General features: G+C 45.1%; 1 protein-coding gene across 5 annotated transcripts in view; it reads left to right on the top strand.

Moving 5' to 3' along the window:
- Auh (AU RNA binding methylglutaconyl-CoA hydratase) overlaps positions 1-24,923 on the top strand; it is a 97,160-nt gene that overhangs the window by 41,120 nt on the left and 31,117 nt on the right. For 4 of the 5 annotated variants that reach the window (XM_085699527.2, XM_048447872.3, XM_048447870.3 and 1 more), the window contains one exon: positions 350-406. The exons of the other annotated variant lie outside the window; for it this stretch is intronic. In XM_085699527.2, the coding sequence (XP_085555653.1) occupies positions 350-406 (57 nt within the window). The remainder of the gene's footprint in view (positions 1-349; positions 407-24,923) is intronic. 5 annotated transcript variants of the gene reach the window in all.

Below are 24,923 nucleotides of genomic sequence, written 5' to 3'. Positions count from 1 at the left end.
AAGGTAATTTTGAATGATTAGTGTTTTCATAACAAAAACCTTTGAAGTAATTTCTTATAAATTGGTGGTGGTGGCTCACGCCTTCATTCCCAACACTCAAGAGGCAGAGACAAACTGATCTCTGTGAATTTGAGGCTAGCCTGGTCTATAGAGTGAGTTCTAGGGCAGGCTCCAAAGCTACACAGGGGAACCCTGTCTCGAAAAGCCAAAAAACAAACAACAAAATTTGTGGTATTAATTTAATCAGTGAACAATGTTTTCAGAAAATCTTATTTTACTTTTTTAAGTTGTCATATTCCAAAGCAGTGACATACCTGTCACTTAATTCTCTTTATTTTCTTTTTTTTAGCTTCCTCTGCAAAAATGGGCCTGGTTGAAACAAAGTTGGCAATTATTCCTGGTGGAGGTATGCGTTGTTCGTGCCTGTCTCTTGGTATCCTTGATTTGTACCCAGATGCAGGGTGCAGTGGGGTAAAGAGGCAGATGCTGTGTGGCTGTGCATCCAGCAGAGTCTCTGCTCAGCATCTGTTTGGCCTGTGTGGCCTGTAGTCTGGGGTTGGCCTGCACTTGCTTGCTTCCTTTGTCATCATATGGTTTATAGGGGTATTGCTGCTTGGATGGTCTCCCCACAGAATCACAGCTGACTTGAAACTTCTCTGTGTGCATTTGAACATGTGTACCCTCAGCCCAGAGTGTCTTGTACACAGCTAAACCATGGGTATAGGAGGAAACGCTGCTTCTTCTGCTCAGCTTTGTGCCACTGTGACAAAATGCCAGAGGTAAACAGTTTGTAGGGAGGAAGGGTTGGTTTGGGCTCACAGTTTCAGAGGGTTCAGTTCACTCCCGTTGTTCTGCTGTTCCAGCCTGTGTGAGAGCTAAGCACTGTGGCCCGGCATGGTGACCAAAACTCACCTCATGGTGTGTGTGTGTGTGTGTGTGTGTGTGTGTGTGTGTGTGTGAGAGAGAGAGAGAGAGAGAGAGAGAGAGAAAGGGGGCCGTGGAGAGGGTTCCTTTCAGTACTCTAGTACCCCAGTGACCTATCCTCTTTCTAGGTGGCCCCTCTTTCTACCTCCTCCTTGTAGTGCCTCACTGGGGGCCAAGCTTTCTTGGGTGTTTTGGGATATTTTGCATTTAAACTACCCTAGTTTTTTGTTTTTTTGTTTTTTGTTTTTTGGCTTCTGTATGTACACAGCAGGACAACAACCTGTATTGGAGGGAGCTGCACACAGTGGAGATGTGTGTCTGTTCTCAGCTTGAAATACTGTATCTGTTCTTTCCCCATATCTGGATGTTGTGATTCAGAGAATTGGTAGGCATTCCCATTTTATGATGTCCTTCCTCAAGGAAGGTGTCATTTAAGGACGGTGCATTACACTATAGTACCCTCATTTGATAATTTTCAGTATAAGGACAATTTATTAGTATACGAATGATGTTACTCTCATTCAGATGTGTTTATATCAGTAGGTCCTCTGCCTGCTTAAGCCTACTTGCAAAGTCTCCCTGTGTGTGAGGTCTAGGGATAGGGAGGTTAAGTCTGCCCAGATCAGTGCGCTGGAGCCTGTTCATCCCTGAGAGCAGTATTGCTGTGGCCAGCGTGCCTGCCTGCTTACATGTGCCTGTTTTATGTGCTTACCTTTTTTTTACAGTGAATAAGGAAGACAGCAAGAGAAGGAGCCATAAGAGAATGAGTCTGTCTGTGAGGAGCTGTCAGATAATACATGAAATAAAACCAAGTTAAGCAAGTGTGATCTGGTGTTTCTGACTTGTCTTTTCATGGTGCCTGGAGTGTGCTTGTGAGAGTGCTGCTACTGAGCTGTATTCCAGCCTTGAGCTTCTTGAGTAAGGATTGGCTGGAAATCAGGATATAATTAATCCTAGAAGGCTAGTGTATGACTACTGTATGCCCCCAACAAGTGTGTCAACCTAGAACCTGTAAACATGACCTCATTTGGAAAAGGGATCATCACATGGGAATAAAAAGGTCTTGAGATGAAATCACAGGTATCTGAGTGAACTCTAAATCCAATGACACGGAGTCCTTTCAAGAAGACAGAGGAAGTCCCACGAAGACAGCAGAGTTAACATACCTAAGCCGAGTGTGACAGGCTCCAGAAACTGAGGGCCAGAGCAGAGAATCGATTGTCCCCAACACTGAGCAGCACTGTCTACCCTTTCCCTTGCTCTTGTGCCCTTCTCCCTCCTTCCTCCCTCTCCTTTCTCTTGCCTTTTCTTGTCACAGGTCTTGTTGTTTGTCTTGACTTAAGTCTTGTCTTTCAGGAGCTCTCATTTGGTAACACTGACAGGCTGGTATAGACAGAAGTTTCTGTCCTACTTGGTCCCACAGCTGTTCAATCTCAAAGAAACATAGAGGCTTATATTAATTATAAACTGTTCTATTGTTCAGAATTATTACTAACTAGCTCTTATACCTTAAATTCACCCATAATTCTTATGTATGTTTAGCAACTTGGCTTGGTACCTTTTCTCAGTAAGGCATTCTCATCTTGATTCCTCTTCCTCTGGTTGGTGACTATCTCTCTGCCTTTCCTCTTCCCAGAATTCTCCTAGTCTGGTCACCCTGCCTGTACTTCCTGCCTGGTTATGGCCAGTCAGTGTTTTATTAAACCAATAAGAGTGACAAATCTTTACAATGTACAAGAGCATTGTCCCACAGCAAGCTGGCCTTAAACCCGCAACAGCTTGCCTGCCTCAGCCTCCCAAGTGCTGGTTACAGGTGTGAGCCACCATGGCCAGCTGAGCTTGGTGTGTATTTTATATTCTATTTCAGAACTGCAAGAGAACACCTTTCTGTTGTTTAGCATTCAGTTTGTGCTCATTTATCATAGCAGTCTTAGGAGACTGGCAGTGGCCCCCAGTAATGTTTTGGGAATACATTTAGTCAATAGCCTCTTGGGTATCGGCCTGTTAGGGTGTGGTCTGAGGTATATAAACACAGACAGGAAGTGTGCTCTCGCTCCCTTGGTTGGTGGTTGGAGTTCGGTTCGCAGCTACCATCACCCTCAGAGGATTGGGGTTGTCCACCCTTATTGTGAACTTTTTCCCCAAATAAATAAATACTTGTTATCTTTTATTCTGGGCTCTTGTGGACCTTCTTAATTATGCCTATGCAGTATGTGTAAGGAACGTGTTTGGTGGGTGATAGCTGGAAAATGGCACTGGCAGTGGGGGAGGCTGGTTTGGGTATTGACTATGTCTTGAACTTGAAACGCTTTGTGAGCACAGGATGAGATGCAGTGGTTGTGTGAGAATAACTGTTTGCTGCCTGTGGCCAGACTGACAGTTCTGGGAGATTGAGAATGGCACCTTCACCTTCTCACACACTGCCTGCGCTTAGCTGGAGTCCGAGACATTAGACTTTCTCTAATACACTAAGTTCTTTGGGGTGCCTGTCACAATGGATCCATTGATCAGAATTTGCTTTTGTAGATTTCATTGAATTTGGACTGTTTTCTCATGAAGAGAATGAGAAAGTGGGGCTTTCTCACTTTTTTTGCAAGGTGGGAGTTGGTTTTTTGAGACAAGGTTTCTCTGTGTAGTCCTGACTGTCCTGGAACTCACTCTGTAGACCAGGCTGGCCTCAAATTCAAGAGATTCACCTGCCTCTGCCTCCTGAGTGCTGGGATTAAAGGTGTGCGCCACCTTTAAAACCCGCTAGTTTTCTAACGTTTACTGCATACAGTCATAGTAAACGTTGGAGTGTGCTGGCGATCCCTAGTCTCCTTGTCTGCTGGAGGTCTGCTATGTTATTTTGTAACTGAGTCTGAGGGTTGTATTTCAGCAGCTCCTCACCTGCGAAGCTTTCAGTTCATGACTCACTTCCCAGCCCGCTAGCCCGGTGCAGTTTCACCTTGAATGGACTATCGTTTCTTCTCGACTCACCAAGACCGTGTGTGTGTGTGTGTGGGGGGGGGGGGGGCACATGTGCATTATTATTTTGGTTCTTAAAATAAGCACTTTCTGTTTTAAGTCGCAGAATAGGCCTTTTCAAATGAAGTTTGTCTTACTTAAAGGGGCGAATTTGAAAGCTTGTGAAGGAATTGTCTTCTGCTGTCCTGCCTGTTCTTATTTCTCCTCTCCCCTTTCTTTCCTCATGGAGAACGTCAATGGGGAAAAAAAAAACTGGTTTAAAGACATCCTGTGGTCTTAGATGGTTCAGCCTGTAAAAGCCCTTGCTGTGCAACTGACTCCTGAATTGAATCCCTGGATACCAGATAGATGGAGAGAACCAATTTCTACCCCTCCTCCCCCATCATGCGTGCATGCACAATACACTGATAGATAAAATACATTTTTAAAAGTTCTGCTTCTAAATTGGTGAATTTTTCTACACTTCAGAGGTTCTAAGGTACCTGCTCTATGTGGCCATTCTGTTAGCTGTTAAACTATCTACATTTACTTTTTTTTCTTAGTGGCTAAAGGTTTCCCTGACCTCCACAGAAAGTGTACCCAGTGGGGTGAGTCTCCCAGAAAGACCTGGTTACAGTGTCTTTTCCAGACAAGAGCTGAAAAAGACTGAAGGGACAGTCCATGTGTGGGGAACTGGGGTTATCACTGTGGGAAAAGTGAATGTCTCATTTTCCTTTTTAATGTTTGGAGGAAATAAATGTCTCTGAGCAAAACATGTGAAGTAGAGAGAGCGTCTTGTAGGTGGGGCGATGTGCTTCCCTCAGGTCCTGCAGGCCCACGGTTCTCTGTTGACCAACACTTGGAAATTTGTCCAATTGAAGCTCTGCTTCTCATTTAGATTTTTGTGTATTGGGTGGGGTCAGGAGAATTAGCTTCTGTTCTTGCCACCACTTCTTTACGCCTGCCCTTCAGTGAAAGCACACTGGCATACATGCCGATCACGCTAGCGTTTGGATTTCTGGGAGTTTGAGCTTGAGCCCGATAGCAGTGTGAGTCTTTCTAACATCGTATAAATCAGTCAGAGGTTCAGCTAGAAAAGGATGCTTTGGAGAGACTACAATATTCCTAATGAACCACTCCTATCATGTAATTTAGATCAGAATTCTCAAGTGTAGTTTTTATTATGATTATTGTTCAGTCACTGTTATAAGCATATAGTTTAATGAAAGGTGTAAAGGAATGTGCATGCATGCTAAAGTAAGTTGAGTCTGATGCAATCCCGAGGTAGAGCACACTGTCAGTACCCACACTGGCCCTTCAGGAAGTCTGAAAGGTGCAGAACTGCTCATCTGTGCCCTCCGGACATCTGACCCTCTCTTCCTCCTTCCAGCCTTTCAGAGAGCATCTGATAGTGTGTCCATGCTGTAGGGAAGCATTGGTGACCAGCCATGCTTGGTTTCACTGTCACCTGCTGGACTGTGGCTTTACTCTTGTGTTGCCAGCTTCCTCACAAATGCTCTTTCTGGTCCAGGATCCGGACCAGATGCAGAATTCTCTGTTATGTAGTGGTATAGGTGGGATCTTGGACCTTGGCAGTGCCTGACAAGAATCTTAGAGGATCCCTCAGTTGAGGCTTGTGTGATGTTTACTCCTGAGTAAGTTGAACGTGTTCAGCTTTGCTAAGAATGACTTCACAGTGAAGATGGGCTCTTTCTAAGGTGTCCGCGTGTCTTAGTTAGGGTTTCTGTTGCAGTGATAAAGACTGTGTCCAAAAGCAACTTAGGGAGGAAAGAGTTTAAGTCTGTCATATGGAAGTCAGGGCAGAAACCTACAGGCAGGTACTACAGTAGGAACCACGGAAGAGCGATGCTTATTGCTTGCTCTCTGTGGTTTACTCAGCCTGCTTTCCTACATATAGTACCCAGGACAACCATAAAGGCGACACCACAAACAGTGGGCTGGACCCCCCCCCCCCCCAGCAGTGAAGAAAATGCACTGTTGACTTGCCCACAGGCCAATCTGATGGGGGAACTTCTTCTCATTTGAGGCTTTCTTCCCAGATAACTCTATCTTATCTTATTGTCATTGTTGCTATTTTTCCCCCAAGACATGCAGGGTTTCTCTATGTAGCCCTGGATATCCTGGAACTTGCTCTGTTAACCAGGCTGGCCTTGAATTCAGGGATTCCCCCTACCTCTGAGTGCTGGGATCAAAAGCATGAACCACCCCACCACCCCCACAACTCTATCTTAGGTTAATGTAAAAGACACCAGCACACTCACCAGGACTTTTTTTTTGTGAGATTGACACTTTCCCTTAAAAACTGCACATATTTATGCTCTATAATATGGGTGTTCTGATGTCTGCATACATGTATGACCGAGGAAAGCTTACATTTACATCACCTTGCTGCCCTCCCTTCCTCTTCTTCCCCAACCCTCCCCATGACAACATTACAGTCTATCTCCCTGACAGTTTTAAGTGTTCATGTGTTATTAATAACTTTTATTGCCAGTGCCTACCACAGATCTCTAATATCTTGCTGGCCCAGAACTTACTTTGTAGCTTGTGCTGGCTTCAAACTCCTGATCTTAGCCTCCCCAGTGCTGGGGCTGAAAGGCAAGCTGCCACAGCTGGCTCATCTCACACTCTGGTTTCAGTTAGCATTTCTGCATGCTTGGGTTTAGGTTGAAAAGCCTTGCTACAAGTTCTGAAAGGTGATGCCATGCCACATGCTTTCTCCCGTGACAGTGGTGGACTAGTCTACCTTTGGAGAGAGTTGTCACCTGGTTAAAGCAGCAACTAACTTGGCATTCTCTTAGCACACTGATGGGTGTGAGGCTGTACTGTAGTCCTCAGACTCCACAGATCCAGAAAAAGAGCCGCTCCCAGTTCTGTTCTTTTTGCTGTCCAGGATGAGCGCTGGGGCCTCTGGGTAGCTGTGTACTTGGCACATTTTCCAGGAAGTCCGTGTTAAGGCGCGTCTGTGAGGTAATGACTGACATTTAAATCCTGTGAGTGTCCCGATTTTGGAAGCTCTGTTTATAACCTTTGTTGAAATTCTCCTAGAATTTACATCAGAATCTGAGCTTATCTTAGAGCATCCTCAGCCGTGAGTCATCTTCATTCTGGGAGGCTGAGCTTGATTTTCATAAATAGCAAGAGATCTGTCTGTGCCAAAGCCCATGGATAAGGTCATCCAGGAAGGAGAGCTGTGTAGCACAAAAGTAAGACCCAAGAGGCTTAGTAATAGTGGGCCTTTCCCGTGCTGTGAAGTGTGGGTGAAAAGTCTCAGCACCCTGATAAGCCTCTCCACTGATGCAGCAATTCACATCAGACCAAATCAAACCAAATTAGAAAAAGCCCAGGTTTAATGGGTAAAATGTTCCTGGTTGATTTTTCCAGCCCTCAGAGAGGAGATGGAAAAGAGACACTGAAATCCACATGTCTGTTCTCTGGGGGACAGTTTAAATACCCTGTGAGAGTGGTCTTGAGCATCTCTGGGGGAGGGGTCATCATTTGGTGGGCTTTTTGAGAAGCAGCAGGGTTTGGAGAGCGATGGGAGACAGGGCTTAGGGTGGAGCGTCCACCAGAACATTCCAGACTCTTTGGGTATATGGATGCCCGGGGCTGGGGTGAAGCTTCCACCAGAACATCAGGTAGCCTTGCAGGCCTTTCCTGTGCTGCAAAGGGTGGGTTTTCAACCCTTTACCTTAGTTAGGGTACTTATTGCTGTGAAGAGACACTATGAATATTTAATTGATGTGGCTTGCTTACAGTTTCAGAGGTTCAGTCCGTTATCATGGTGGGGAGCATGGTGGCATGCAGGCAGACATGGTGATGGAGGAATAGCTAAGAATCCTCCATCTTGCAGGCAACGGGAAGTCAACTGGCTCACTGGGTGGTATCCTGAGCAGAAGAAATCTCAAAGCCCGCCCTACAGTGACACACTTCCTCTAACAAGGCCACACCTACTCCAACAAAGCCACACCTCCTAATAGTGCCACTCCCTGAGATTATGGGGGCCAACTACATTCAAACTACCACCACACCTCTGCAGGCCTTTCCCATGTGGCTAAGGGGAGACAGTGGTGCAGGCCTAGTACTGGTGTGCTGTGTGCATGCACTTTTTCTGAAGACTCTAGGAGACAGCTGTTTGCTTGCTTTCTGAAGACTCTAGTAGAGAGCTGTCCCCTTGTTTTCTGAAGTGCCCTCCAGGGTCGTTTTCTCAGTTTAGTCTACTGTGGGGGTGTGTATGAGGTGGGAGGAGACTGTTTCCTGACTTGCAGGGCTGCTGTGGAAGAAACACCCCTTCTGCGGACTCCTCTTGTTGCTTTGCAATGCCTCTTCTGAGATTAGGTATAAGAGAAAACACATGTGCCCACATATCTAACTACCTTATTGTGATAAAATTTGTAGCCAAACATAAACAAAGAAATTTAAAACTGGCAGTCCTGAGTTTTGTGAAAATAATGTTGGTCACTTCCATGAGCCTCCTGAAGAGTTGGTTGGTAGTAGGGGACAAAGCCAATGTGGCCCCCTGACCACTTTCCCTTATTTCACTCCTGCCCTGCTCCCCACACTCAGAGCTCCTAGGTCCTGCGTTGTTGTAAACGGTGGCTCTAGCTGTGAAGGACAAGCCAGAGTCGCCATGAACCTTCTTTTCCAGCCCAGGAACCCCTGGCCAGTAGCCTCCTCACTGAGAGGGTCCCACAGGAGTTAGACTTAAGGCCTCACAGGTCTGAAGAGGGAATGTTTTAGACAAAGACAGCACCCAGGAAGAAAAGTTAAGGTGGGAGAGTGCTTGCAGCCACAGCAGGAACCACTAACTGGTGAGGTCACCAAGGGATTTGTCCTGGCATAAGGACTTTAGATTTCAGCCAATGAGAAGGGGTCCCACAGCAGATGAGTCAGCAGTTGTGTGTACTGAAAGTGGAGATCTGTAGGCCAGCATTAGAAGCTGTAATCCACAGCCAGTGGCCTAGTTAGGTGTGGCATGGCCTTGGACTGGGTGGTTTTGCTGAACTAGGACTGTGATCAGATTCTGGGTGTCTTTTAAAGACAAGTCTGGGAAAATGCCTGGCAGGTTGGATGGGAATATAATCAAGAGAGGTGTGTGGAGAACAAGCTAGGGGTTTTGGAAAAAGAAATTGCCTTCTCCTGAGATGTGGAATGTCAACAAAAAATATTGTTCTGGATATTATTGTTTGGTTAAAAATGGTTATTAAATATGTAAATGATGTCTTACTCAAGTATGGTTGGTTGCACAAATACCAAGGATAGGATGACAATTTGGCCTGGGAATGAAAATATGGGATTTGTTGGTTTCCCGACCAATCCTGAGCCCAGAAATAGACACCCTCCTTCCCCAGGATGGTGATCTTGGTAACAGCTTGTCAGAGTCCCACACTGTATTTATGGGGGCACCAATATGCTGGCTGTAGCAAGAGACTGTAGAGGAACAAGAGGTTTTGTACCCTTGGTTCCCCCAGAGCACATGCCTAGATTGTTGGAGTCACTCATGGGATTGTTCCCAGTCTCTAAGAAAACTACCCTGGCCTTCTCGAGGAAGAGGAAGAGAGCATGCGTGTCTCAGGCCTTGTCAGAGGAAAAAAGTGGGCAGGACTTAGTTGGCCGTGTGCTCCTCTCAGCCTTAGGTGCTGAGGCAGCCATCACATGAGACCTTAAGTTTGGGTCTTTTAGTGCGTTGTGGACACAGTTAAAACTCACTCTAATGTAGAAGAGTTTCAGAAAATGAAGGAAAGACGCAAAGAATCAGTTGAGTAGCTTACCCAGAGTGGTGGCTTAGGGTTGTGTGAGATCCCAGTTTCCTGATTGTGGAGTGTTTACACAGACTCATCTGAAAATCTGAAATCCAAGATGCCCCAAAATCTCAACGTCTGGTGTTTGTTCACCAAAGAGCAGGGCTTAGAATGCCTTCAGCTTATACCCCCAAACATGCCGCGCACCCTGCTCCCGTGTCTGTGCTCTGTGAGCTAGAACCCAGTTCTCGAGCTTCGGGCAATGGCTGGAAGTTGAGAATACACAGGCAGAGACAAACCGACATACGCAGAGACAGACCGACACATGGACCTCCAAACGCTGGTTCAGAAAGCCCCCTTTATTCACACCATGTAGGCTTAAATACACTGCAGTCAATGGCCAACAGGTGATAATCCCATCCTCTGATTCTCTAAACTAGGCACAGTTTCTAGTAACTTTAATTAGAAGGTTCTAGGAGGGAAGAGCAGCTGAAGGCCAGAACTCATTAGTCCCAACATCCAGCTGAAGGCCAGGACTCAGTAATCCCAACACAAACAAGTGTTGGGACCGAGAAAACTCCAGCAAGCCTGTTGTGTAGACTGAGATGCAGCAGATAGCTGCAGGAAAAGAGGGTCTGTGGTATAAATAGGTAGACAGTCTGCAGAAAGCTACTCAGTGACTCACAGTGGGACTGAAAGGGTTAAAGTTTATGCTTCCAAAAGTTCTATGAGAAGGAAGGAGAAATGGAAGCCATCATAACTGAGAACTGAGCAGCTGAGGGAGAGCAGACAGCAGTAACACAGGTCTACGGTTAAAGAGCCCCAGGGACGGGCTCCAGTGAGGTCCACCACAGCAGCGCGCAGACACAGCAGCCATACTGCTTGAAGTGTAAATAAAGTTTTGTAAGTAGGAGGCATCTGGGACATGCTTATAAGGAAGCAGCGATTAGAGTGGCTGGTTCCTTGTCAGAAACTAGTCAGGCACCAGTGGAGACACTGAAGGGCAAAAGAGGAGCTCTCATCCGGGGGTGCCACACCCAGAGAGCGTGGCTAGGCCAGACCCAGTGGTCAGATCCATTATCTCAGCACTCAGGATACTAAGGAGAGAAATTGCTATAAGTTTCAGGCTAGGTCTCAATACTCCCCTTTTCCCCCTAAAGAACGAAGATGAAGTGAGGTAATTAACAGATGAGGAAAAATGAGCAGAATTTGTATCTCAGTCATAAGTATGTTACTAAAGTTCTGTGATGGCTGACAGTTGTGGGGGAGCCTTCATGGGCGTAGTTTAGTTTTGATTAAATTGACAGTTATGTGCAAAAATAAAGAATTTTGATTTAATCTTGAAAACCTATGCAAAAGCGGCTCAAAATAGAACATAGCTGTGTATATGGAGTTTTGAAATCCCTGGAAGTTACACACTTGATTCCCAGTGTTGGAGACCCAGGGACTTGGCCCAGGAGCTAATAGAGATTCTTGAGTGTGTGGACTGCACTCCAATAAGGCAGAGTGCGAGTGCTATTAGTGTCTACTCTTGTAGACACTATTTTTTCTTTTTGTATTTAACACCTAGTAACTTGGTGCTTTTAAAAGCAGGTTAATTGAGCCAGCAAGATGGCTCAGAGGGTAAAAGCACTTACTGCAAAAGCCTGACTCCCTGAGTTCAATCCCAGGAACTCATATAAAGGTGGACAAAGAGAACCAACCCACCCAGTTATCCTGTGGCCCCCACACACTCACATGTGTGTCTGCAATTATGTATCGCACACCCAGTAACAGCAAACATTCTGTGAGCAGCCTGTTCCATTTCTCTTGTCCAGCAGTGATCTCAGCAGCCTTATTTGTGTATTCACACAATACAGTGTCTGTGTATCAGGTTAAATGGTTTCGATATTGTAAAGTATGGTAGAAAGCAGTAGTCAGATAAAATACTTTTATTAGAGACCGTTAGTAAAATAAGGTGTAACCGGAGACTGAATAATCACACAGATACTATATTAATCACGACACTGTTTGGCCAATAGCTTAGGTGTATTCCTAGCTAGCTCTTACATCTTAAATTAATCCATTTCTATTCATCTGTGTATCACCATGAGGTTGTGGCCTACTGGTAAGGTAAGGTTCTGGTGTCTTTCTCTTTCTGCAGCTACATGGTGTCTCCTTGACTAGCCTACTCTCTCTCTGTATTTCTTCTAGCCTGGCTATATTCTGCCCTGCCATAGGCCAGAGAAGCTTCTTTATTAACCAATGGTAATAAGGCATATTCACAGCATATGGAGTGGGTGGGGGGGTGTCCCACATTATCTCTCCTTTTTCGTCTAAATAAAAAGGAAGTTTTTAAATTTAACACAGTAAAATTACATATAACAAAGTAGGTATCAAACAAGAATTACAGTTAGAATATTTGTGAGTTTCTAACTTATCTTTTGTCATAACTAAGGAAAATCATAACTATAACTGTCTTCAGCTCCATCAAAGACCCCAGAAGGATATATTACCTAAATAAACAGGAATTACAATTTAAGCAGCTTCCAAAGTTCTAGAAATGACAGAGACATCTTGCTGCTGAAAGTCACCCAGTCCTTTTGTAATGTTGAGGCATCCATCTTCAGCCAACAGGCCCATAGTATCTGGCAGACTTTTCTATGAAGCAGGAAATTTGAAAGACTTTTGCCTATGTTGGCAGTTTGTCAGTTACTTTTTTCTGTGTCCAGCAGGATGTCTGACAGTTTCCTCTGTGAAGCAGGAACCCTGAAGAATTGTCTCACCTTCTTTAGGCAAGTTCAGTAGTCACTGTGTGTGTGTGTGTGTGTGTGTGTGTGTGTGTGTGTGTGTGTCCGTCCTGCATGTCTAGTTCATACAGCATACCCTCAGGCAGTCCAGGCAAGAGCGGTTTCTTGCCCAAATGGCATTAGTTCTGACTGCAGCTGCCCCACCTCAGTGCCTTCTGTGTTAGGCAAATGTTCTGTCAGTGAGCTCACCTCCCAACCTTAGGTAATGGGTCTTGTGATTCACTAGGGTCTCTAATGTGGAAACGGTGTGAGCCGAGCAAACTTAGCTCTGCGATGTTTTGGTGTGTCGATGAGCGTTTCTTCTGAGAATTGATGGTGAGTGCTCTGATTTGGAATGGGGGAGTGGGAGTGCGTTGCTTTCATTCATAAATTCAGGACATACACCACAGCTTTGCAGTCACATGATTAACTGTCTGCTGACTCCCCTGTCTACCTGTGGCTAACATCCAGCCCACAGGGTGATGAGAAGGAAATCCTCGTTCCTTGGTGTGCTGTTGCTGCCTAATTGGTGCTTGCTGCAGTTTTTCTTCTTTATAAAAATCTTTACCAATGTTACCAAGTTATAATTAAGGTGCACCAAAGCACATATTTTAACACACAGTTTGGTGAGTGTTGTTACATACACAGCCATGAAATCTCACCACCACGGGGGTAGTGAACATGCCTGTGGCCTCTCCAGTGTTCTCATGCAGCCACTGACTGACTTACTGATTCTATAAAGTAGTGCTGCTATTCTCTGGGTGGTGCTAGGGGTTGAACTCAGCCTTGAGTGTTCTCTCCCTCTCTCCTTCCCTTCCTCCCTCCCTCCCTCTCTCTTTTTTCTTTCTCTGTTTCTTTTTCTTCCTTCCTTCCTTCTTTCCTTCCTTCCTTCCTGCCTGCCTGCCTGCCTGCCTACTTGCCTGCCTCCCTCCCTGCCTCCCTTCCTTCCTTTCTTCTCTCTCTTTCTTAAAAGAATCAGTTTACTTTGCTTTTGAGTTCTTTTGTTTTTCAGATTTGTTTTTATGTGTGTGGGTGTGCATGTGTGATGGAGGACAGAGTGTTGGACCCCTGTAGCTGAGATTGTCGGCAGTTGTAAATTGCTGGATATGGGTGGTGGGAATTAGAACTTTCGAAGAGCAACTAGTGCTCTAACTAACAGACCTGCTTTTGAGTTAGTGCTGAATTCTCTTGTCACTGAATGTCATGGGTACAAGTTCTTTTTATAAATGATGTTTTATTTATTTGCACATGGGCCACAGCGCTCAAGTGGAGGTCAGAGGAAGATGTTATACTGACCAAGCCTATGTGTCTGCTCTTCTGTGTTCTAGCTCCTGTCTAGGAGGTCTCTAACCGACCGAGGTCATGGCTCGTTTCCTGTGTTTTGCTTAGGGTGTTGATTCATCTGGTTTACATAAGGTACACATATGCTTGTGCCCACATCACACGTTGAAAGGGTTCTCTCTTCTCAGACTTTGCATCCCTAAGGTATCTATGTCTCCATGAATTAGGTCAGACTGGCATTGTTTTACAAATGGTTTTATCTAGCTTGGTGCTAGTGCCAGCCACATGGTGAATCTTGAAATCACCTAAATTGGTTTTTCTACCTTTTCTTCTGCCAATTGTCTTGTTGAATCTTCGTTCTTTGTGTTTCCACGTGAATTTTAGAATCAGTGTCAGTTTTTGTAAGTTCCTCTAGCTGTGTGTTGTCGTCTTCTTCTTTTTCTTTTGCTTTGTTTTTTCTTTTTCTTCTTTTTTTTTTTTTGAAAGACAGAGCTCATTCCTTTTGAGGCAACTAGGCAGTGCTGGGGATTAAACCAATTACTTGTTACATGCCAGAGTCACCAGGCTGCATTCTCCTATCAAAGGGCAGAACACGTGAGCAGGCCGGCTGTTTAATGTACGCTCAGTCTTGCCAAAGTGCCCTCAGGACTTACTGCCCTCAGAGGTGAAGTTAAGCTGTGGTGGTGCCCGCTGGGGTGCCGGCTGTGGTCAGGGCTGCTTTTCCTTTGAAGTGGACCTATTGGCATGTACAGTTGTCCCTCAGAAGTGAGCACTGTCTGTCAGAATCGAGGAAGAAATGAAGAAATGTGTATAAACGGCGTTCGTAAGGAAACTGCCTGCACTCTAAGGCCCAGTTGTGGACTAAGCGGCCTTTCATGTTGGCCGCCTCCCTTTCCCTGCTGTTCTTGTCCTTCGTTTTCACAAGAAAGTGACCTTGAGGGTATTTCTGGGCCCTGTGGGCCACTAGACCTGTCAGCCTATGGCAGCACAGCTGTACACAGCCTGCATAAGTGCTGTGTCCGTCTGTCTGTGTCGTCCTGTCCTCACCCACTTCTGTCTGCACTGCCTACTCTCCAGGTGGGAGGCCTTGAGTTCGGGTGGAGGCTTCCATCCAGGACTCTAACCTCAGCTAAAAAGGAAGTGGTTATGAGAAACTCTGGTTTGGGGGCATTTGTAAAGCAAAATATGGGGGCCTGGAGAGATGGCTCAGAGGTTTAAGAGCACTGCCTGCTCTTCCAGAGGTCCTGAATTCAATTCACAGCAACCACATGGTGGCTCACAACCATCTGTAATGAGATCTGGTACCCTCTTCTGTCATGCAGGCATACATTCAGGCAGAACACTGTGCACATAAAACATAAATTAATCTTAAAAAAAATAAAATAAAGCAAAATATGTAGAGATGAACCAACACATAAGAAATACAAAACACTAGAGGGAAATCATTTTGGGGAATTTCAAATTCTCCTTTATCTTTTAGTAAGTGAAAATTTTTTTATTAAAAGTATGTTTTTCTTCATTCTCCTTTTTAGTAAAGCATTTCTTAAAAGTATTTGCTTATGTTGGCTGATGTCATTTGATTTTGGTATAGAGAGATATTAGTTGTAATAAGTAATGATTGCTAATAGTTTAATGCTTGGATTTCAGAGTTTTAAGATGCCCTGGTCTGTTAACACACAAGCGTATCTCGTCTTACGTGTAACTCAAACACAGAGATGTGTTTTATCATAAAACCTTCCTGTGGTTTTCCACCCGAGATGCTCCTCTAAACTATGATAAGGAAATGATATGACATTAACATTAAGAAATTTGATACTTGAATTACGTAGGTAGGTTTTCTGTGATAAACAGCTCTGATTTCCTGGATGAATCCCTACTTGATGACCCTGTGTTCCTCTAGAGCTGAACTGTGACTCTGAGCTTTCTGTGCTTACAGTGGAGTCCATTTTTATAGATGAAATGAGCATTTTTTTTTTCATGTTATCTTGACACTGTCTTAGGAACGTTGGAAGAATTATAGTCTGGTCTCTCAAGTATGTGAAACAACACTGAATTCACTCATTTTTTTGCAGTTTTATATTCGGTTTTACTTGTGTCTTGCACTTTGACACTTTGAGATTTTTTTCACAATTGGTTGACATGTGCATAGCATTTCCTGCTACTCTTAGGCCTCTCTGTTGTCCCTTCCTAATTCCTTAGTTCATACTCTGCTTTTCCGATCATGCGCTCACAGAGCAGTGTTATTTGTGCTGTCTCGGTGCATGCCCTCCCCTGTCCAGAGCTCCATTAAGTCTTTCTTTCCTTTCCTTAAACTCAGCAGTTTACATATTTGATTTGTTTATACTCATTTTTATTTATTTTTTAAGAAGATCCCTTTATTGTGATGAACACACAGATTAAAAAAAGTATGCAGCCAGGTTAAGGGAGCCCCTTACAGAGAGGCACCGGTACAGTCTCAGCTCTTTCCACCGCTGTGACCTCTGTAGAGTTAGATGCTGTCATCCTGACTTTCAGTGCTGTCTTCCTGCTTCTGCCTCCAATTGCTGGCCACCGTGTGTAGCTGTTATCTTCACCTCTGAACTGCACAGGTGCATGTCTCATGATTTGTTCGAGTTTGCCTGTGCCTCGTAGTGCATTTTGTCCAGGTGGCAACTTTCCCCTCTTCTCACATGCTTTGCTTGAGCAGAAAGCTGTATGTATAGTAAAGATGTTTTGAGTCCTGGTTGCATCTGGCTTGTCCCCTGCTTTTCCTCGGATGCTATTGTGTAGTCCTGGTTGCGTCTGGCTTGTCCCCCCCTTTTCCTCGGATGCTATTGTGTAGTCCTGGTTGCGTCTGGCTTGTCCCCTCCTTTTCCTCGGATGCTACTCTGTTAGAGGCCTGTACAAATATTTTCATTTGCATTTCGCATTTTGGGTGTGTGATGGTGGGTGCTGTGGCGTATTTGTGGAGGTCAGAGACACCTTTGTGGAGTTGGTGCTCTTTTCCTTCTGTGGGTCCTGGGGATTGGACTCTCATCAGGCCGCATGGCAAGCATTTTGACCTTCTGAATTGCCCCTGCCCTGCCTTGGAGTCTTCAGTGTGCACCTTGCTTGGTTATAGTCTGTTACTGTGAGTTCTGGAATTTTTGTCCTTTTTCGTTAGGGCTGTGTTTTATTGTGGTGTTTCTCTTCAGATGCGGCACTGGTAAAGTTAATCTGCCAGTGATCTTGCTTGAGTTTCTCTTTGTTAAGGTCACAATGTCAGATCACACTGATAATATAATGTTGCACAGACATTCACCTTCATTCAGTAGTAGACATTTCTGAAACTACAAATAGCAATAAGATACTGAAAATATTTTCTTACTTAGGATACTTAATTGGTGCCAGGTTGGTAGAGTGCTTGTCGTGAAAGCATGAAGCCTGATTTTACATCCCCACACCTAGGTGAAAAGTTGGATGTGGAAGCACACACCTGAAATCCCATCACTGTGGAGCACAAGTAGGGGAATTACTGGGGTTCATTTGCTGGCAGTTCAAATCAAATGAGTTCCAGGGTTAGCGAGATATCTGTGGCTGTTCAAAAAAAAAGGTGGAAAGCAATCAAGAAAAACATTCAGTGTCAACCTCTACCCTGTGAGGATGTGCACGAGTGTACACATACACACATACACACCACCACACAAGCCTGTGCAGTGCTTCACACAGGCCATCTCAGCACACAGGAGGTTGAGACAAGAGGATTGTAGCAAGTCTGAGACCAGCCTAGGCTACACAGTGGAACCCTGTCTCAAAGAAAGAAATGTTAAAAAATGTGTTTGTATCTACCAATTCTTAGTTTTTAATTAAAAAATATAAATAACATTTGAGCTAGCATTTGTGGGATACAAAAAGGAAAGTCATTTTCGATATCAACTTTGATTGTAGCCTATTTAACTGTTTCAGTGTTGTCTCAGAGGGTAAATTGTGTACCTTTCCCAGCCTAGTGAACCTCAGCTGCAGGTGTTTGGGCATCACCACACTGGGGGACTTGCTGTTGAGTGTGCTGTCTGTGAACATGCTGTGGCATCAGCAGGCCACTGCCCTTTTACAGACAGAATCCCAGGGCCTTGGAATTAATTTATTATATTAGTTATTCTTATTATTTACATGGTAACTAACATCCTGGAGGCAGAGGAAGTCTTGAGACAGATGTGGGGTTCCTGTTGAGCAGGGAGTGTGATATAACGGGATGTGGCCTCGCTGGCGGTATTGCCTGGTAGAGTGACTGGCATTGTGTGGAGCCTTTGGAACAAGCTTCTCCTTGGGATAGGAGTTACTCCCCCAGAAGCTGAACACAGGAAGAAGCCGAGTGCTCTTTCGGTTACATTTGCCTGTGGCTGACTGTTGATAAGTACAGGGCCATTTGCTGTTGGGTTTAGCAGTCTGAACAAGTGCACACAGAGTGTGCTATGGCCGCGGATCTCTTCTAAGTTAATTGTCTTGGGTTGTGTAGTAAATGCTGCTTTGAGATTAGTCGTGTGCCAGTTTACTATTTCAAAAGATGGCGAAACGGAGCTACTGCAGAGCCATTGACCTGGCCATTGGTGGCAGTTAGGGCTGGAAACAGACTGCCTGCCTTCATCTGCTTGTCCTGAGGCTTTGGGAATGTGACTTGACCCCTGGAGTCTGCCCCCTCATGGATGTATATATCCAGATATGTTTCATATGGCCCTAGAGGATTGTGGGAGTGAATGTGTGGGCAAACACTGAGTGTTCTGGTCACTGAGTGCTGCCAGGTACAAGTAGCGGTAGTTTGGCATGTTTTATTGGTGTCCTCTGTCCTCTTTGACCTTACTTGTATAATAAACTGTTACTGCTGAGAGGGCATCAGGAGCTGTGGTTCTTGTACAGCCCACATGACTCACCTTATCCTGTCAGCGGGAACTTTTCCAGACCAGCCTTGGTGGGCAGAGCTCAACAGAGCAGGTAGCAGATGTGGATCTTTCGTGTCTGCTGTTCTACACTTGTTTCTTAGTAGATGCTTTTTTTTCTTGAGTCTTGCCCTGCCCGTGTGTGTGTGTGTGTGTGTGTGTGTGTGTGTGTGTGTGTGTGTGTGTGTGTGTACCTGTGTGTAAGCAATAGGTAGGTATCAGGAATCTTCCACCTTGTTTTTGTGACAGTCTGTCACTGAACCTGGAGCTCACTCTCTGGTCAGGCTAACCGGCCAGTCAGCTCCAGGGATTGGCTTTGCCTCAGCATCTGCTAGTGTTGGTTACAGATGTCCGCTGGCATGGCTGACTTTTAAGGGGTGCTGGGATCTCAAGTCAGGTCCTCCTGCTTATATGGCAAGCACTGTACCCACAGAGTCATCTATCTTCCCAGCCCTTCTCCTGGGGTTTCTAAACTTTTTTTCAATCTTAAAGCTAATCAATTTTAAGGTTCCATCAAGATTTATTATTGTGAGTTTATATTAGGATTGTTCAGAATAAGATGAATGCTAGGTTTTACTTCATTCTCAGTTTTTATAACCTCGATGATAAAAGTTTTGCTAATTCTTCATGGCATTGCAGCAGCTGTGAGGAATCCAGTGGGAAATGAAGTGAGCATCGGAAGAAAGGCCTGGGTCCTTCAGTGTACACGTACTTAGAGCTCGTCCTCTGACACTGGAGGAAGAGCTCAGACACCCTGCTCCCCTAGAGAAGGCTTCACATCTCTGCTGCCCTGAGGGGTCTGAGGAGTGTTCTCAAAGCAGTCACACAGAAACTGGGAGGTGTGGGGTGATTGGCTTCTCTGTAGAGAGCAGTACTGTAGTGCTTGTTTATAGTACGCTTGAAAGGAACCAAATGACTTCTCTGAACTTTGTATTTTCTAGGACCTTTAAGAGGAATTCCTAGAAATTCCTTCTGTGTTGTTGGGATTTGTGTTGGAGATGTGTGTCCCATGTAGTCACAGAGATGTGTGCCCCATGCAGTCATGGAGATGTGTGCCCCGTGCAGTCACGGAGATGTGTGCCCCGTGCAGTCACGGAGTTGTGTGCCCCGTGCAGTCACGGAGATGTGTGCCCTGTGCAGTCACGGAGATGTGTGTCGTGTGCAGTCACAGATATGTGTGTCCTCACAGATATGTGTGCCCTGTGCAGTCACGGAGATGTGTGCACCGTGCAGCCACGGAGATGTGTGCAACATGAAGTTATGGAGATGTGTGCCCCGTGAATTTATGTTCTCTGTCTACTATTTTTCTAGTAGCTTGCTTGCTTGTGAGCAGGCATGGCCGCCTGCTCTGCAGGACCCTGTGATTGGGTTCTGGGAACCTGAAGCACCTTTCCCCCTGCTGTGAGGAACATATGACAGGCTTTCCTTCCTTCTTCAGTTGGTTTCCAAAGGAGAAAGGAGCAGGTCAACTCAGCTGTACCTTTAACACCTCTGAGGTGGGAGCAAAGAAAACATGAATATTTGGACTGCTGAGATGGCTAAGCACTTAAGAGCAAGCTCTTCCAAGAGGACCCAGTTTGGTTTCCGGTATCCACACAGGGCAGCTGACAATCATCTGTAACTCCATCTTCCGGTTTGAGGGCACCTGCACATATGTGGTGCACACACACACACACACACACACACAAATGCACACATACACACAGATACAGACCTAACTCTTTTTTAAAGATGATTATTCAGGAGCTGTTTATGTATTTGTGCCTTCCTAAATTTCAAGGGGGCAAAAAGTACTAGTTGAAAGTGGCAAAGACTGTTTTAAGAAGCTGGCCGCTGAATTTTTATAAGTCAGTGATTGCTCTGAATCAGAGCCATCCCCCTCCCAGTGCCTGTCATTTGAAGTGCTAATTATTTTTTTGCTGATTTGCCTCATGAATGTGCACATATGTGCATTAATTTTGGTTTCATAAAACACATTTTGGTTACAGCCCTCGTTGTGTGTGCCTTTAAGGTATCGTTTCTATCTCTAGTTAAAACCTCAGAAATCTAACTTGCTGTTCACTCACGAGTTATAACTTTTCCAGACTGTCTTCAACTGTTGTCCCTTACTGTGCTAATTAATAGCCATATATTCAGACCCTAGTAAGAGCTAGTGGACAGTATCCTTTTGTCCTGAAGCCCCAGGAGACTCCTGTGGTACAGAAATGAAGGGCAGGGCCTTGCTGGCACTTAGCCTTCTCTTTGAGTCTCTGGGCCTGCTGTGTGAGTTTGAGTAGCTGCCCGTGGAGTTTTTGTGACTTTGTCCATGTCTGGAATAGAGTGTCTGTTGCAAAGCTCTTCCTGCAGGCGTGAGACACATTAGGGTGCAGTCCTTCTCATGGAGTCTTTCAGCTTATGTCAAGACTCTTCAGCATTTCTGGTGTTTGCTGAGGCTGCCCAAATCTTTTAAGTAAAGTTTTGACATCCATCAACCAGAATTGTTTAGTTGTTGTTTGTTAGTGGCAGAGTAGGGGGGTGCTCTCCGTGTTCTGCCCTGGATGATGCATCAGTACATGGGCAGTAATGTGTGTCCCCCAGGATAGGTGTGGCTGCAGCCCGACAGGAAATTGTAAATTTACTTAAATCACTATGGGTTTTTATGTCATTATTTTCCCCCTTGTAATTTGATTTAACGGTTTGGGGGCAATAGCTTTGTAGACTTCGTGGATATGTTAGAAGGTTGGGCACACCTGCTAGGATGCAGACTTCCCCTTGGTCCCTCTGGCCATGGGGCCTGGGAGGCAGGTGTATGTATTCTGGGTATTTTATTGAGTACCAAGTATATAGCAACTTTTTTTATGTGGGCTAGACACAGACCTCAACAAGGAGGACAGGACTGCTTTGGTTGAGCCTGAATCTTAGCAGCACATGCGCAGAAGAGATTCGGATGATTAGAAGTGAGCATGGAGGACAGGAGTGTGAACAAAGATTGTTACAGCGCGTGTGCTGGAAGGAGCCCGGTGGTCTCAAGTCAGAGTCCTGGGTTCTGTTCCCATGTCTGCCCCCATCAGGAGGCCCAGGAAGGAACATTGCTGGCCCAGAGCCCTCCCAGCTTTGATATGCCTTCCCCGTGGCCTCCTGGAGGTTTAGAGCAGAATGTTCAGATGGTGGCCGGAAGAGTGTGGGAGCAGCATAGCTTCACTTGAGCAGGTGCAGGTGGAATGGGTTAAACTTTCTGTTGCTATAGGAAACAAGTGGGTTGTTTGTTTGTTTTGTTTTCTGAGACAGGTTTTACTGTGTAACAGCCTTGGCTGTCCTGGAACTCACTCTGTAGATCAGGTTGGCCTCGAACTCACAGAGACCTGCCTGCCTCTGCCTCCTGAGTACTGGGGTTAAAGTTGTGTGTCACCACTGTAGTATGGAGTTTTAAAGGAGCGTGAGACTGTAAGAATGAATATATATAACTGCAAAAGTTTAAGCACCTGGACCATGAACTTGCCAACCTGGGCTGTATGCTGTTATCCTGGTGTCTGTTTTAGCTGTTCTCCCATACACAAGGACTGTGTGGCAATGCCAGGCTTTATTATAATGTAGTTGCCTCAGCAGCTGCTTCTCTCCTTATTTAGCACATAAAAGCATTTGACACCTGATATGTGCAAATGCTGATGTAATGTATGTAAGAAAGTCTAGGAATCGTAGAAAATTAGATGCATATTGGGAAGTGTACATTTCTTTATGGAAGGACTAATGGAAAGCTATTATGCAGTAGACATATATGTTTACTAAAGTCATAGGAACAGTCCTATTAAATGCTCTCCTATACTTTTCACTAAGTGTCTGATGACTGTTTATTTTTGTCAGCGTGAATATTAAAGAAAAGCTAAGCAGAAGCAATCTTAATATCTTGTTGATTACATTCCAGGGAAAAAAAGGCAGAACATTAAGCCTGAACACCATTTACTATAATTACTCTGAGTGAGCTGTAACTGGAGCTGTCAGGCAGTGATTGAGACTTACTGATGGTTGACACCAGCTGCATGCATTAATTGTCTCTGCAGCAAGCTCGCTCCCCACAGTCACCATTTGGAGACACACGCTTTCCCATTTACTGTGTTGTAAAGTGGCTCACGATCTAGTGAGGATGAATGTCGCTGCACTCAGATGTAGCTTCCCTTCCCTTCCAGCTCAGCCCTTCCAGCTCAGCCCCACACCGCTCTGTAGACATGGGCGCCAGGCGCTGTGCTGCAAAGTCTGTTTCTTATGAGGTTTCTTTAGGGGACTGTGAACATTTCAGTCTTTCTAGGTACATGAATTCTAACATATACATTAATATTTTTAATGAGGCAGTCTGATAGTAGGCCATCTATTTTATTTCTCATCCAACTTCCAGTTGGGCTTTTCTGTAAGTATTTAATCTTTGCAAGATGTAGGTAGGCATTTCTAGAAGCATTGAGACATATCTGCTTTTGTCCGTGTCAAGTGGTCAAGTGAGAAATGCTAGTTTGTGAGTTCATGTGGACTGTGCACAGGTGTGTTTGTGTGGGTGTGTCACAGTGGTGTTTGTACGGGTGTGTTCATGTGGGTATGTCATGGTGGTGTTTGCAAAGGTGTGTTTGTGTGGATGTGTCATGGTGGTGTTTGTATGAGTATGTCACAGTGGTGTTTGCATAGGTGTGTTTGTGTGGGTGTGTCATGGTGGTTTTATATGAGTGTGTCACAGTGGTGCTTGCAGAGGTGCATTTGTCTGGGTGTGTCACAGTGGTGTGTGCACAGGTGTGTTTTGTGGGTGTGTCACAGTGGTGTGTGCACAGGTATGTTTGTGTGGGTGTGTCACGATGGTGGTTTGCACAGGTGCATTTGTGTGGGTGTGTCACAGTGGTGTTTGATCAGCAGCGGGCAGGCTATGCCAGTTTGTCAAGTAGAACTTTTACTCAAATTTACCACAGTCTTACTGGAGCAAAGATTCCAAGCATCCATCCATCCATCCATCCACCCTTCCACCCATCCATCCATCCATCCATCCATCCATCCATCCATTATTTGGCCTAATGTGGGACATCTGTTTTACGTCTTTTGAATGTGGTATTTGTGTGCCTATGCTGCGTAGTATTTCATTGTTGCTGACCAAATGCTCCTGAAGCTCTCTGCCTGTCTTTTGGAGTCCTGCATCTGTCATGTTTCCTGAAAACTCAGTTTCCCTGTATAAAAGACCTGTTTCTGTGGGGATGGGACCAGAGCCCATCTGAGTCTTCACACATGACCAGGCAATCTTTCGTTCCTTCATCCTGGCCCTTGGGCCGTCCAGTGGGAGGTGCTATGGTGGCTGAGGTCTGGTGGGCTACTCTGTCACTTCAGAAGCCCCCTCCTTGATTCTGTGACCTTCCATAAATCCTCTTTCCCTTATGCTACCTAGAGTCAACTGACACCTTTGCAAGAGTGTAATTGGTTTAAGAAGTGTGTGCTTCCAAAGTCAGAGCATGTGATATACACACACCTATAATCCTGGTACTCAACCTCTTTTACATAATGAGTTCCAGGCCAGCCTGGAATGAATGAATGAATGAATGAATGAATAAATAAATAAATAAATTTGTTTATTTTAAATTTACTTATGAGGTTTTCAGGCATGCACACATACAAACTGCTCAAATCTATCCCCATCCCCTCCTATCTAATTCTTCTCCTGTTCCCCACCATTTTTTCCCACCCAACATCATGTACTCTTTTTTTAGGATAAAAACCTGGTGAGTGCACTTAGTGCTGTTTGTGTGTGCCTGGGCACGGAAGCATCATCTGCTGGATTGTGGGCAGCTTTTCATGGCACGTGAAGAAAACGGCCCCTTCTCCCAGCCATCAGTTGCCAACAATCCTCAGCTAGGGGTAGAATACCATGAGACCCTTCTCCTTCCATGCTGGGAGCCAGCTTGCTCTTATACACAGACTTTGCCTCAAAACACAAGAAGCCAAGAGATATAACCTTTCAGAATCTAGTGCAAAGTTTTAGTTTTACTACACATGGTCTCCTGCCAGACTTGATGGTGCTGTCCCAGCGATAGGTCTTCCATAGGCAGGTGTATCCAGCCAGGCGCTCACTACCACACGTGGTAGCTTGGTTTTAGAGGTGTGGTTTGTGAGGTCTGGCAAGTGTTGTTTCCGGTAGCCTGGCATGGGAAGCTGCAGCTGCTCACTGGATCTGGCTGTGTTTTATAAATAGGTAGTCAGACTCTTTAAGTGTGTCGTGCACTGAATTTTTATGTGATGAAATTTTATTAAAGCAAGCCCAGTCTCCTTTTCCCTCTTGCTGTTTTATTTAAGGTGACCCTGTCGAGGTAAGAAGAACATGACTACACTTCAAACATTGCTTTTTGAAG

The sequence above is a fragment of the Myodes glareolus genome, chromosome 14, assembly GCF_982192425.1.
Source record: "Myodes glareolus chromosome 14, mMyoGla1.1, whole genome shotgun sequence".
NCBI classification, from domain to species: domain Eukaryota; kingdom Metazoa; phylum Chordata; class Mammalia; order Rodentia; family Cricetidae; genus Myodes; species Myodes glareolus.
This window is presented reverse-complemented; position numbering and strand designations above follow the sequence as displayed.